This window comes from Schistocerca cancellata, chromosome 6 (assembly GCF_023864275.1).
Source record: "Schistocerca cancellata isolate TAMUIC-IGC-003103 chromosome 6, iqSchCanc2.1, whole genome shotgun sequence".
Taxonomy (NCBI): domain Eukaryota; kingdom Metazoa; phylum Arthropoda; class Insecta; order Orthoptera; family Acrididae; genus Schistocerca; species Schistocerca cancellata.
In genome coordinates, this window is record NC_064631.1 from 562416733 (window position 1) to 562432668 (window position 15936).

At 36.8% G+C, this 15936-nt stretch overlaps 1 protein-coding gene across 5 annotated transcripts in view; it reads right to left on the reverse strand.

The window, feature by feature from the left end:
• Window positions 1–4446: 4446 nt before the first annotated feature.
• Window positions 4447–15936, reverse strand: part of LOC126191086 (solute carrier family 52, riboflavin transporter, member 3-B-like) — a 113467-nt gene continuing 101977 nt past the window's right edge. For all 5 annotated transcript variants that reach the window (XM_049931808.1, XM_049931811.1, XM_049931809.1 and 2 more), the window contains exons 2-3: window positions 14515–15802; window positions 4447–4801 (exon numbers count right to left, since the gene is read on the reverse strand). In XM_049931808.1, coding sequence (XP_049787765.1) covers window positions 4607–4801; window positions 14515–15729 — 1410 coding nt within the window. In that variant the 5' untranslated portion in view covers window positions 15730–15802 and the 3' untranslated portion in view covers window positions 4447–4606. The remainder of the gene's footprint in view (window positions 4802–14514; window positions 15803–15936) is intronic.

Below are 15936 nucleotides of genomic sequence, written 5' to 3' on the forward strand. Positions count from 1 at the left end.
TCCGCATCATGTCTCCCGACGACTGTTTGAAGTCAGACTTCAGTGTATTAAGGAAGTACATTGTATGCCTACTTAACACACTAATGTTACATGACCAAAATTATTAAAACTTACTGTTGCTAACAGAATTAATTTGTGTAGTTCAAAGTAAGTAAGCTGTTAGTGACAGCACAGTCTTAAATTGTGTGTCAATTGAAGCCATATGATAAGTACTGATTTCTCAAATTTTGTCTGGTTAACTCTGCTCATAATTAAGTAAAGGAATAAACAGAAGAATAGATGGAAATATTACTGATTTTTAGTCAGAATTTGTGTTTTGAGCTTTCAGTATTAGATCTTTATTACGAATAAGTTGCATTGGCAGAATTTTATTTTAGATCTTTCAGAAGTATCATATGTGAATTACTTTATTATAGCAAAACTTCTGTTCTTGAGTACTGCAAAAGTTCATTTTGTGATACCTTTGCAGTTGATTATGTTGTATAACTAGCACTTACTAGGTAAAGTTGCAGCGGTTTACCTTTTTTGTGTTATGTCATATGGTGGTCTTTTCATTGTTGCAGAAGTTACAGCTAAGCAGATGTAATTTATGATCAATTTTACATTCAGTGAAGTATAACAAACAGAAAAATATCTCTGTAGAAAGATCTGGGACAAACAGCTAGTCTATTCATATAGTTTGGCTTTATTGTGTGAGTTTGTCTGTCCCTGTAGCCAAGCAGTCAGTGTAAATGACTGCCAAGTGGAGGACCCAGGTTCATGTCTTGGTACTGCCAGCGATTTTTCCTTGGTGGGAGAACTGGAATGAGACCCACTCAGCCTCATGATGTCAATGAGGAGCTGCTTGAATAAGAGGTAGCCGTTGTGAGGTCTGTAAAGCCGACAAGGGTTGGCAGATTAGTGTGCCAACCCCACACTCCTTCATGCCGCATGCAAATGATGCCATTGGCTGAGGATGACATTGCAATTGGTGAGGTCCGATTGACCTGTCTGGGCACATAGAAGCAAAGCTTTGTTTCTCTTTTCTGTGAGCTTGGCTAGATTATGCATGCATTTGAGACTTTCATTACAGCTAGCACATTTGAAAATTGAAAGGTGCCATTTGCCATTTAGTGGCAATGCTAAGTCTTTCAACAGCCAGCAAGGCTATTTTCTTTTGCATTGTTGACTGCTTTTCATTTTGCTGTTTGTCAGCACACAAATCTTCATCATAATTGCCAACTGTGGAGATTTTTTGGAAGCATGGTGTAGTGAATTTGAATGCCAAACAAGTTGCTGCCTTTCCCAGCCAGAATTTAATAATTAAATCGTTTGCTATAGAGATCCAAATTCCTTTTGATTGAATGAGGAAGTGGAAGTACATTTCTGTAAATGTGTTCTAATAATTTCTTATTTTACTATGTATCAGTTAGTTGATGGTCCATTCAGCGACTTGTATACACTGTTAGAAACAGCTGCCGTTAGCTGGCAAAAGTTGCTCTGGCATGTTTGAAGCACAGCAGTACATTCTAGACATGGTGTATAAACGAATCCCTCCTGACTGGTGCTAAAGTGTGTTGTACAGCAGGTTGTGTGTACCAACTGTTGCTAACATATTTGTTAATATTGTTCCACAGGCACTGATAATAAAAGTATTGCTATGACAAAACATTTCATGAAGTAAAAAGTTGTGGAAATTAAGTTCATGCATATATAAACATCCATTAATATCAAATACCGTGATCCAACATTCCAATAACAATTCCGATGAGGAGTGACTAGAATAGTATTTGGTACCCATATATTCTCAATGTAAATTACATGATGTCTTGGATAAAGTTTTTGGGGTTTTTGGCCTGCACTGCAGTGAACTTGTCAGGTACTGCCAGGAAGAACATCCAGTAAATACAGGTCTCATTACATGAGCTTAGTCTGTCAGTCACTTATGCTCCCACATGATATCCACTGTAGACAAGATTTTGTCCACACCACACTGATATCTCCATACAGCTTCTTCAACTATCAGAACATCCTGATGAAATCCTATGATCCTCAAGCTATTTCTCTGACACACAGTTTGTACAACATTAATTAGAGTACAACACACTATGTCTTACACAAGCTACCATTCACTTTTTAGGACGGTTGCTGGAGGATCGCAAAGATGCTGACTAAAAATGTATGGGTACAGATGTGAAGTTTGTGCACAAAATAAATACTTCGTTGCAGCAAGTTACTCATAATCTTGACATCTTTTTCACTACACTGAAAGTTCACACACTACTTTGCAGTAATAAGCTCTCAGAGTTTCACTGAAAGGAATGTAGCTGTATTTTCTTCTTGCAGCCTTTATGTCTTTTCTTCCCTCTTCACCATCTTTTCCTCTCTCTTACCACTTTTTTTGGCACTATTTTGCCATTTTTTGATCTCCGCTCTTCCTCTTTGACTTTTCTCTCATCTATTTCTTTCACCTGTCTTTTCCTTTTGTTGTCTTTGACATTCTTTTCCTCCTCTCACCACACCATTACTTCTGCATTTTTACCCTTACAACTTTGTATCTTGTTAAACTATATTTCTATAAGTCCTATTTTCCCAGTGTTTCCTGTGTCTTTGACTTTACTGCAGTATATCTCTGCTGCATCTGCATAGGGTATGGGAAGTTCTGGCAGAGGTGATGAGTTGACGACAGGCATGTAAAAAAAGAATAAAACTTCGTTAACTTTTGGACAAATTATTTTTTAGGCTAGAACACACATACATATGCTAGTATGCATGTACACAGGCTCACCTACGTACATCTGTACAGTCACAGTGGGCCACCTGGACACACAATGACAGGGTTGTGTGCGCATATATATGTATACTGTAGCTAAAAAAAAAAAAAAAAAGATTCTTCTGAAAGCTAGCAAAGATTTTTCTTTTTTGTGTGCATGTCAACAATTCCATAGTTCTACTATTCGGTCAGTGGTTGGTTTACTCATAAATTATCTGATACATGTGAGTTACCTAGACCTCATATATTATCTGTAGCTTTTTTAAATTTTCATTCTATTGCTTCTTCCTTATGCGTGGGTCTTCAGTAGTTTCACTATCTAATGCCATTTGTACATCTTTTGTCAAAAAAAAATCTGATCTTAATTTGTGATTTATGTCACTTGTTAGTACTGATGATGACAGATGAGTATCTTCATTTTCCAATCTTTATTAGATTATGGCTATGAAGTCCTTTGCAAATGAAGTACTTGGATAAAAAGTTTTCAGTTACCTTGCTGCATCAAATTCAGACCAAATGCCAAGCTTTCAATGACTACCTCCTTCATCATTGATGGGGGCTAAATCTAACTGTCATGAAATGGCAAGGCTCGCACTTCTGTGCTCAAACAACAGCATCTGATTAGCTGGAGTACATCATGATGACATAACAGAAATAAGGTGTACTGAGGTGGTGCCCACTATGTCCAAAGATGCATGCTTCCATGCATTGCTAAGTGCATAACTGCTGTCTCTACTGAATTTTTTATCACAGTGTCTAATTTCCATTGTATCTAATCATAGTCTAAATAGTTTGAAGCATGGACCAGAATCCTCATATGTTCAAACATAATCTTGTGTCCATTTAAAAAGCTGTGCTCAGCCACCACTAATTTTTCAGTATTTCTGTACTTCAGGAGACAGTGATTTTGAACACATCAATCGGCAAAAGCCTATATAGACTGGCCCATGTAACTGCTGCGACACTGGCAAGGAATATTATAAATCCGTGGCTCTCCCATGCTGAGATTGTATTTAACAGCTTGCAGGATTTCTTTAATTTTCCTGCTTGAGTGAAACATGTGTCTAAGTCCTTTACTTAACCTCTGACAATGATGGGGGTAGTCTCAAAAGCTTGGGATTTTAACCGAATTATATGTGGCATGTTTACAGAGAACTTTTTATTGGGTTACGGCTTTCAGTTTGATAAATATTTATGCTATACAAGAAGTGTTTTTCTAAAAGTTATACGTAGTTTAGTAGTTTCCCATTGATTTAAATAAGCAAATAGGTTGAGAGAGTAGAAATGATCTAAAAATGGAGGAACAAGAAAGAAATGCAAAAATAGTTTGTTAAATAATGCCATTATATAATAAATATTAGTCTCACATATAGTTTAGTAGACTTGATACAATGAAATACCTCATTGTGTGTGGCTACTATTCTGATTTGAATGTTATTAAGTCATGGAATGAAATAATTCATTTTGTGGATATTGAAAAAAAGTTGATATGGAAGAGTGGACAGATTTCAAAACATATTTTTTTCCAATTTTTCAGTATTTGCTTGTTTGTCTCACTAGTATGGGTTATTACAAAGAAATATCATCGGAAACAAATTTAGTAGTTTTGAAGAATTACCCATAAGAGGTCTTTTTGAAATGGTACATGTTATTGTTTCAGAGTTGTATCTCCTCATAAATCATTTACAACAAAGTTCCTAAAAAAGAATAATTTATTTTACATGTAAAAAAAAATTCATATACAACACATTACAACAGTCATCGCATAACCAGTCATAATACTCATACAGGCAAATGTATAATACTGATCTTTGTACAGGAGTTTAAAACCTGAGACATAATTTCAACTTGGTGTCAGCATGGGCTGTAAGAGTGAAAAATGTCTGAATAATTAACTAAGATGAAAATAACAACAGATCCAATAGCAGAACCCATTTGTTGTGCTGCACCACACCAGACCAAAGCTCGACCTTCCTCTCGGCGAAACAGAGATGCTATTGACATCTTGATATAGGAAATGCCTCCCGTGAAAAGGATCCATGAAGTAACCTGAAAGAAAAGAGAGGAAAAAGATCAGGCTTTTACTTATGTTACTAACACGATACAGATATGTAACTTCCATATTAAAGTGTTGCTGTCTGAGTGCTGTGTGAATCAGTAAAAATTTATGCACTGCAAACCTGTCCAACACTAAGCTGCTTTTTTTTTTAGTTTCATACACAGTAAGTGCAGAGCATTTGTGTAGTACTGAAAATGACACGTCAGCAGTCTCATTGTTTCATTCTGTTTGTATTGTTGACCGATTATTGTTGTGCTTAATAGCTTAATTTCCCACTGGTTTTTTGCAACACAAATAAGTATTTTCTGGAAAGAATTACTTTTGTCTGAGAAAAGAAAGAACTAGAAAAACAGTAGTTTTGCATGGGGCAGAATGGTTCCATCATATACTGATAGTTCATAGTTCCAAATCTGAATGAATCTTTGTAAATGCTGAATGTGAAAGTACTTTTTCCTTTATAACTGTTGTCAAAGATATGTAAAATAGTTATAATAAAATTTTAAAATAACGTAAACAATAATAGAGCCTGGAGTTAGTGATCAATTCATTAACTATGACAATATAAATATAATTAGTATTTATAATTACAAGGCTGAATAGGTCATAATTATATTGCTTGATAACAGGTGTATTTGCTGTGACAATAGCTGCATATAGTCTGCCAGTTTCATTCAGCATTTATACCAGAAATGTGCACCAAGTACATGGCACAGCCTGAGCTATGAACAGTTAAAACAAAAGGATTTTGTTGGTTATACAGAAAAAAATAGAAATTGGAAATTTTTGAGTGCACTATCTTATCTAAGTAAGGTAGAAAGTTTTAATACCCTAGTAAGGGTTTAGTTGTGTTTTTTTTGTGTTCCACAGCTCATATTTGGCATGGCATGATTCTCTGAGATCAGTAATGTGTCAGTAGATTTACAAAGAAGATAAATTTTCTCTATGAAAACATTGCTATATGCTGGCCATTTACATAATTTGATTTTTTAAAACCTTAATCTACATTAAAAATTTGATAAATGTAAGCTAACCACATACATACTGTGTACACAGAAATTTGTCTATGTTTTTAAAAATTATCTGCCAGCACACAGGTGGTAAAATATTTTTATAACTGCAAACTTTGTTTCTGTCTGTGCAAGAGTACAGTTACGGGTTGTGGGTAGCGAAGGTCATTTTTATTCTTATGTTCTATTTATGAATGATGCTATTATTTTGAAACTGTGCCTGATCGTTCCCATAAGAGAGTAAATGTACTGTGAGGGTGATGTGTTGTTATGTCTTTTTTTACAGTAGGTAGTGGGTGGTAGGGATTAGGCTGACAACCACTGCTGTATTACATGTCCCATGGAAAAGACCTTCTGGAATCCAAATTATGGCTGACTCAGCATCTTATATTAGCAGATATGCACCATTATTCTTGAATACATTAACTTTTCCAAAAGTTTCGAGAAAGAAATTAATAGTGAAACAGAGCAGTAGTTACTAATATCTGTCCTCCTACTTTCTCAAAGAAGGTTTAACAATGATGTACTTCAGCCTATTGTCAGAGACATCTAGTGAAAGTTACGCATTAAATATAAGACTGAGTACAGGAGCTAGATCAGAAAATTGTGCTTGTAATATTTTGCTTCAAATGTTATTGGCTCCATGATTTTTAAAAATTTTTTTTAGGTTTAATTACCTTCCCAATTTTCCTGGAACAAGTTTGAGTGGCCTAAAATTGATTGAATCCTTATGACATTGCTTGTCACATATACGGTGATTTTTTTTTTTTTTCTTTCTTTTAACCTGACCATACAAAGTTTATCAGTTACATTTAGAAAGTGATTGTGAAAATAGCTTGCTATGTGTTTGGTGTCCATGGACTATCTGGTCATTACTTTCTACAATGTAAAATTAGTTGCATATATTTGTTTATCTTGGCCATTTTGTATCATTCTCTCTCTGAACTGGTTGGTGTTTCAATGCATTTTTTTTTACTTAGGGTTCCTTTCATACACCAGTGACACTATTATTTCAGTTTCTGCTGGGAGACATCTGTTAAAAGCAAAGAGAAATTTGCTTAGAAATGTGATAAAACTACAATTTACAAAGGTAGATGTCTATCATAATATACTACAGACACAAAGATGGTGCCCAGTGGCTAGAAGGAAGCACAAATCAGACCGATAAAACTACTATCCAATACCCTCAATGTCAATTCATCTTAGAATCTTGCAACATATTCTGATTCAAACATAATGAGGTACTTCAAACAGAATGACATCCATACCAACCAGCATGAATTCGGGAAACATCTATCATTTGAATCCCAACTTGTGCTTGAGCATGACGACGTAATCATCATAGATCATGGCAACCAAGTAAATAGTACAGGGTGATTCAAAAAGAATACCACAACATTTAAAAATGTGTATTTAATGAAAGAAACATAATATAACCTTCTGTTATACATCATTACAAAGAGTGTTTAAAAAGGTTTTTTTTCACTCAAAACAAGTTCAGAGATGTTCAATATGGCCCCCTCCAGACACTCGAGCAATATCAACCCAATACTCCAACTCGTTCCACACTCTCTGTAGCATATCAGGCGTAACAGTTTGGATAGCTGCTGTTATTTCTTGTTTCAAATCATCAATGGTGGCTGGGAGAGGTGGCCGAAACACCATATCCTTAACATTCCCCCATAAGAAAAAATCGCAGGGGGTAAGATCAGGGCTTCTTGGAGGCCAGTGATGAAGTGCTCTGTCATGGGCTGCCTGGCGGCCGATCCATCGCCTCGGGTAGTTGACATTCAGGTAGTTACGGACAGATAAGTGCCAATGTGGTGGCGCTCCATCCTGCTGAAGTATGAATTGTTGTGCTTCTTGTTCGAGCTGAGGGAACAGCCAATTCTCTAACATCTCCTGATATTGTAGTCCAGTTACAGTAGCACCTTCGAAGAAAAAGGGACCAAAAACTTTATTGGCTGAAATGGCACAGAAAACGTTCACCTTAGGCGAGTCACGTTCATACTGAGTTGTTTCCCGCGGATTCTCAGTGCCCCATATACAGACATTGTGACGGTTGACTTTCCCGTTATTGTGGAAAGTTGCTTCATCACTAAACACAATCTTTGAAACGAAAGATTCATCTGTTTCCATTTGAGCAAGGATAAAATCACAGAAATTGATTCTTTTAATCTTATCAGCTGCAGACAGTGCTTGAACCAATTTCACACGATAAGGTTTCATAACTAACCTTTTTCGTAGGACTCTCCATACAGTTGATTGTGGAATTTGCAGCTCTCTGCTAGCTCTGCGAGTCGATTTTCCTGGGCTGCGAACAAATGCTTGCTGGATGCGTGCTACATTTTCATCACTCGTTCTCGGACGTCCAGAACTTTTCCCTTTGCACAAACACCCATTCTCTGTAAACTGTTTATACCAACGTTTAATACACCACCTATCAGGAGGTTTAACACCATACTTCGTTCGAAATGCACGCTGAACAACTGTCGTCGATTCACTTCTGCCGTACTCAATAACACAAAAAGCTTTCTGTTGAGCGGTCGCCATCTTAGCATCAACTGACGCTGACGCCTAGTCAACAGCGCCTCAAGCGAACAAATGTACAACTAAATGAAACTTTATAGCTCCCTTAATTCGCTGACAGATAGTGCTTAGCTCTGCCTTTTGTCATTGCAATTCCTAAAGTTGTGGTATTCTTTTTGAATCACCCTGTATTTCTCGACCTCTATAAAGCATTTGATTCAGTACCACTCCTCTGCTTATTATAGAAAGCATGATCACAATGGGTGTGAAGTGAAATTTGTGACTGCATTAAGCGTTTCTTGAAGGGAGAATGTGAAACATTATCGTGGATGGAGGGTAACTGATAGAAGTTAGTCCAGATATGAACCAAGAGTGTATGTTGAGACCCTTACAGTTCATATTGTGTATTAATGACATACCAAACAATATTAATAGTAACATCAGACTTTCACAGATTATGTTATTTATATTGAAGTACTGCCTCAAAAAACAAAAAAATAAAATAAAATAAAAAAACTGTTGAAATATTATCAGATTTCAAAATAGTGCAAAGATTAGTAACTTGCCTTAAATATTCATAAATATAAGATTATGCACCTTACAAAGAAAATCATAGTATCCAATGACCACAGAATCAATTATTCACAATTCGAGTCCTATCAGTCTACTCATACAAATACTAGTGTGTAACAGTTTGCAGGGATTTAAAAGAGGATCACGACATAGGCAGAGTCATAGCTAAGGCAGGTGGCAGATGTAAGTTCATTGGCAGGATACTGGAAAAATCCATTGCCTGCAAAGGAGAATGTCAAATCACTTGTATATCCCATCCTAAAATATTGTTAAGGTACGTGTGACCCATACCAAACAGGACTAACAGGGCATATTGAACGCAGAAAAGGATGGGTGTCATGAATGACCATAGTTTTTTTGCCTCATGGGACAGCATCACAGAAATGAAAAACCTGAATTGGCAGACTCATGATCAGTGAATATTATCCCGCAAAATCCTACTTACAAAATTTCAAATCCAATATCAAGTGCAGAAGCTACAGGCATTCTTCAGCTCCCTACATATTGCTCTTATAACCACTGAAGTCAAAATTAGACTAATTACAGCATGCACAGGGGTATTTAACCAGTCATTCTTTCCTCACTCCATATGTGAAGTGAATGGGAAGAACCCAAACATGTCATACCATGCTGAGTACCATCTGCCATGCACTTTACAGTGGTTTGCAGAGTATGTACATAGATGTAGAGGGAGAGTGAGCGAGAATTACAAAATTTTCACTCCACTCATTCATACGTCACCCAAATGTGAGGGTAAGTTTCCAAATGCAAAGGTATCCTTTTGTTTACGTATCAAGCACAAGAAGTTAAAATGAGTTGCACTAAGACTGGTATACTGTAGTTTCTGTTAACTGATTTATAACCTCTCCAGAGGAGTTAAATTTGGATTACAGGGCAGTGTCCTGTCTTTAACCTTGTTAAATGTACATCTTGTCTTTTAATAGGCTGACATGTCATCCTCTAATGCCTGAAATTTGATTTTCAATCTTATCTTGTTATAATGTACTTTCAGACACTGTTGATAAATTTCTTTCATCCTCAGCGATGGGATTGTATTTAAGTGGGACTAGCTTACCAGGCCGAAATACATATACACTGTGAACCAGATCTAAGCCTATAAAATTTCAGAGGTTGTTTAGGGATATTTATGAAATACTTTGGTTTAAGGGACTTTGGTTTCTGGTTGCTCATTACAGAGTAAATCAATGTTGTTTGATTTATTATCCCTTGTATTGATATTTCATTTAAAATATCTGCACAAAGTCCAAATGCCAACAGTGTGTGCTGTGTCTTGTTTGCAAACCAATTTGTTCTGTTCACTCATGATGCTTGCTGTCGAGAATAGTAAGACCTACTTTACTCTCGGTGCTCAATCTTGCATTCAGTACTGTCTCAACTTGTGTACAGTGATACAGTGTATTATGGTAAGTATACTGATGCCAATGTGCATCTCACCTATGGAGTCACTCAATGGATTGGGAAAGGAGCACAATGACATTACTCTCAGCTGCACCTGCAGTGATGGCAGCCACATCACAGTGGTTTTTCATGTGTACATTGTTTCCCACGAATAACCAGATACTTTTGCGTTACTGTGCTTTGGCAATTCCATATTACCTATATTTTCACTGTTGTGGAAGTATTTTCGCAGAAACAGTGATAATTCTGGTAGCAAATACAAGTAAATCATTATTATTTTGTTATTCTCTAATGAACATACCAGAGACCACAGGTCACCCAAAATATAATGCTTGTATCACTGAACACACTCCAAAATTCTGTCTGTGCAGTTCTGATTCACCCTGTATATCACCAATGCGTTGGTTTCTTCATTGCTTTGGATTCCTACAGCTCAAGGTACCCAGCAGAATATAAATTTGCCTTATTGCTATAAACAAGAGTGTTACTATGTGGTGTACCAGTATTATTTGCCGGATACACATTTATAGTTTTTAATACCATTGGAGACTATAAACAGATGAGATACTTATTCTTTCAATCAGTTATTCGTTCTTGTCTAGACTAGTTTGTTGAGAATCACATGTAGCTCTACACATAGTAAAGTGCAAGACAAATCCAAATGGTGTGACATCAAGTGGAGAAAAAAAAAATAGAACGTAGTATCATGATGGAGGCAATAATGGTTGATAAATTTTCAAATATGTTTATTCACTTATACAATCACCAATTAATTAGTGACGGAAAGAATGTAAGAGTAATCCGCCGAATTACAGACCTATATTACTGAAGCTGATTTGCAGTATGATTTTGGAACATATACTGCATTCAAACATTATGAATTCTCAAAGAAAACGATTTATTGACAAACACATATTCAGAAATTATCATTCTTGTTGAACACAACTAGCTCTCTATTCTTATGAAGTAAAGAGTGCTGTTGACAGGGAATATCAAATTGATTCCATATGTTTTTGATTTCCAGAAGGTCTTTGACACTGTTCCTCAGAAGCAATTTCTAGTTAAATTGCTTGTCTGTGGAGTATCTTCTCAGTGGTGAGATTGGATTCATGATTTCATGTCAAGAAGTAACTAGCAGAAAGTGATGAAGTAAAATGAAAGTATAGTAATATCTGGCCCCAATGAGGTTTATAGGCCTGCTGCTGTTCCTGCACTCCATTTTCAGGCCACAAGTGGCCCATCGGGACCACACGACTGCCGTGTTATCCTTTGCTGAGGTTGTGGATAGGAGGCACTTACGGTCAGCACACTGCTCTCCCGATCATGATGATGGTTTTCTTTGACCGGAGCCACTACTATTCAGTCGAGTAGCTTCTCAATTGGCATCACGAGGCTGACTGCAATGCAGAAAATGGCAACAGCTCATGGCAGACTGGGTGGTCACCCATCCAAGTGCAGGCCATGCCCGACAGCACTTAAGTTCAGTGATCTGACGGGAACCAGTGTATCCACTGTGGCAAGGCCATTGGCCACTGCTGTTCCTAATCTACATAAATGATTTAGGAGACAATCTGTGTACCCCTCTTAGATTGTTTGTAGGTGATGTTATTTACCATCTTATAAAGTTGTCATATGTTCAAAACAAATTACAAAACAATTTAGACAAGATATTTGTATGTTGCGAAAGTGACAATTGACTCTAAATAATTAAAAGTGTGAAGTCATCCACATGAATACTAAAAGGAATCTGCTAAATTTTGGTTACACAATAAATCTCCCAGATCTGAAGGCTGTAAATTCAGCTAAGTACTTACGGATTACAATTATGAATAACTTCAATTGGAGCACTCAAATAGATCATGTTGGGGTAAAGCAAACTAAAGACTGGGATTCATTGGCAGAAAACTTAAAAAATCCAACAGGACTACTATAGAGACTGCTTACACTACACTTGTCCCCCACACTTCTGGAGGATTGCTGTGCGGTGTGGGATCTGCATCAGGTAGGATTGTTTGAGGGCATCAGAAAAGTTCAAAGATGGGCAGCTCGTTTTGTACTAGCACAAAAGAGGGGAGTGTTTGCAATGGATTTGGTACATGGATTGTGTTGGCAATAGTTAAAACAAAGGAGTTTGTCACTGCAGCAGGACTTTCTCCTCAGAGTGTGAAAATATTTTGTTGGTTGCTGCCTACATAGAAAGGAATCGTCATAATAAAATTTGAGAAATCAGAGTTCGTGTGGAAAGATTTAAGTGTTCAATTTTCCCACAGGCCATTCGAGAGTGGAAAAGTAGAGAAATAGCTTGAAGATGGTTCGAGGAGCCCTCTACTGGGCAATTAATTGAGAATTGCAGAATAATCCTGTAGATGCAGGCAATGAATACATTAAATAATTGTTACAACATTTATTTTCTGGAGATGATCATTGAACTATGGGGTCGGTCGGTTCAAAATTATTTGATGATATATATCACTGAAATTTTTTTTTAAATTGGTCTTAATGGGTACTTTCTCTACAAATTCTTACAGTAAAACTTTCAGAAGCCAGAAAAATATGGTAGCTATCTCATATGAAAAGTGAGATAGATAAGTGGCTAATAATAAACAATGTGTCCCACAACATATAACATTAAAAATTAGCAGTTTCCTTCCAGCATGATCATGTACAAAACTGAATCTCATGCAACCAATACTTGTCTAATGATAGCAAAGGGTGTGGTTGCACTCGACAAGTCTTCCACAATAGAGATGAACTCATAATGATTGACATTTCTTCACTCTAGTTTTTGTCCTTTGTACATGACCACGTATGAAAATCAAAACCAAGCAGAAACGTGGTGTCAAGCTAATCGAAGTATGAACAGTTCCACACCACCTGCAAAAGTTGGTGCAGCATGTATAGATCACAGGTACATGCATCATAAGTGGCAAGTGCCACAAAATGGCCATAGGGTTCCTTTTTTATTTTTTTAAATCTAAATAACAAATTGTATCACCTGAGAAGCACATGACAAATGTATTGGTGATGGAATGTATGCTCCATTATTACTTTGGTATGTGATGACACTTTTCACATGTATACAAAGCTTATATATTTCAGAAAATCTTTACATATCACGTTGGCCAACAGCCTCACTGCAGTGGTAACACCAGTTCCCTCCAGGTCACTAAAGTTAAGCACTGTTGGGCTTGCCTAGCAATTTGACAGATCTCCCGAATGGTGTTGGCAAGCGAGGTGCACTCTGCCCTTGATACTTGATTGAGAAGTTGCAGCACCAGCCACGAAAACTGACAATGACTGGGAGAGTGGTGTGCTGACCACCAGCCCCTCTGTATCTGCATCTGGTGATGGTTAAGGGTTAAGAATGACATGGTGGCCATTCAGTACCTTTGTTGGCCTTCAGGGGCTGTTCGCATGGTGGTGTTAAATATTACATGTGACTTATATTGGAGAAGTATGTTTTTGTTCATGTGGAAGATACTTTCTCACAGTCTGAGGGCACATTCATTAGGACATGAGAATCAAATTTTATAGGTTTTGTGTATATGATCTTGTCCACTGAATGCTTTCTTAAATTTTTTTCAAAGTGCACTTGATACAGCCAATGTTATCTTGTCTTTACATTTAATTTCTCAGGAAGTGTTTAGTGTGGTTCTTTTATCAGTTGGTTTTCTCCTTTATTTTCATTGCTACAAATGTGTACGTTGTTAACATTGCTTCTTCTCCGCACTCATTGATAGTCCTATATTAGAGGACATATCATTACATGCAACACAGTAGGATCAGTGTTTTGAAGATATCAATGTAAATATTTGCTAACTTTTCAAACTGTGGCACCTCCAATTTTTATTTGCACTTTTACGTCAAGTAATCTAATATGAAAATAAGCTGCTTCAAGAATAAATGCAGACGTGTTCGGATAGGGCAGATTGTTGACTGCAGGATGGATGCTGTTTAAGGATATACTTCCAGATATTAAGCAGAGTTGTTGTTACCATTCTTGGACAATGTTTTGACAACACACTGTGACTAGTGAAGTAGTACACTAAGCATAAATCTTTATAACATCAGTTTTTGCCAGAAAAGAAATTTACTCAAACATTCTTTAAAGAATTAAAGAAGTTTTATTACATGTATTCAAAGAAAGGATAAAAACATAAAATTAGCTTACTTACCACAAGGAATTCTCCACTCGGATATCCAACTAGCGGAGGTGTAGGGCTCATGACTGCAGTAATACCTATGTATATTGCAAAAACAGTACTGAATGCTGTTAGGAATGATATTGCCCTGATTGAGGAGTATGGCAAGAAAAATCCGAGAAAGCATGCCACTGGATTAGCCATGCTTGACAATGTGACAGACAGATGGTATGCTATGTTGCCATACGGTAAGCAAGAATATGACTGAATGCTTGGGAATATTCCATTTCCAAAAGCACAAACCCATGCCATCAAGAACATCAAACAATAATAACTACAGGGTGATAATGTTGCTGTTACTGACATCATCTCTATTGGTTGCTGGAACACTTCTGTTGTAGGTGTTGTACAGAGATCTTTCAATTCTTCACATGTGCTTTGTTGACTTAATAGTCCATCATGAAGACCTGGCTCTTCTTGTGTATCTGATGCTTTCTCTCTCTGTCGTGAGGTGTTTTTATCTGGAGAAGGAACTTTCTCATCTTTGCACGTCTGTAGATTATTCAGTAATGCGAAAGAAATAGTACTGATGAAAAGTGTTCCAAAAAGGAAGAAAAGAAAAGCTGTTGTCGAAAAATTTGGTGGTGGCGTGTATGGAACAAGAGTAACCTCTGAATTTCCATTTTGATTACTTGAATTTGTGAGAGTCTGATTCACGCATGTAGGATTTCCTCCTACCCCTTGTACTAGAGCCACAATGCTTGGTAGAAACCCACTAAGTCCTTCTCCAACAAAATAAGAAATCAAATACATTTCTTTATAGTTTCTCATAAAAGGCATAAAGAGTACTGAACTGGTACAGCCCACTAAAGCAATAAAAAATGAAAGTGCAAGCAGAGCTGTGCTGTGCTCTTCACCATCGATGTAAGTAGTCTCTTTGTAGAGGAATGGCAGTAACAAAAGAGCAACAGTTCCAATTAAGAGTATTGCATATATTATGATACTATCCCTTAATACTCCTGGAAAGGTTTTCTGCAGAATTGCATACAATAAAGGTCCAATGTTTGCAATTTGTATAATAATACATATGTATGATGGGAGATTCCATCCTTCAGGTTGTGTCTGCACAAGCAGTGGCAGTTGGACAAACAGTCCATTTACTGCAATCCAGGTTCCAATGCCAAAAAGAATGGCTAAAATATCCACCAATATCTTCCGCTCAGAAAGTTGTCTTGCACAGAACTTCATGTTGGGTTTCTGCAAGTCTGTATTATTTGGGCTGGATGGTAGAAGTGGTAGTTTCTTTCCACATTCGTTGTACCTGTGGGTTAAAAAAAAAAAACATACATTTAAATTAGGTCAAATGTTGTACAATAATACATGGTTTGCAAATAAGTAATATGGGGATTCTATTATATCTCAAATCATACAATACATAACACTTGTTCAAGCAAT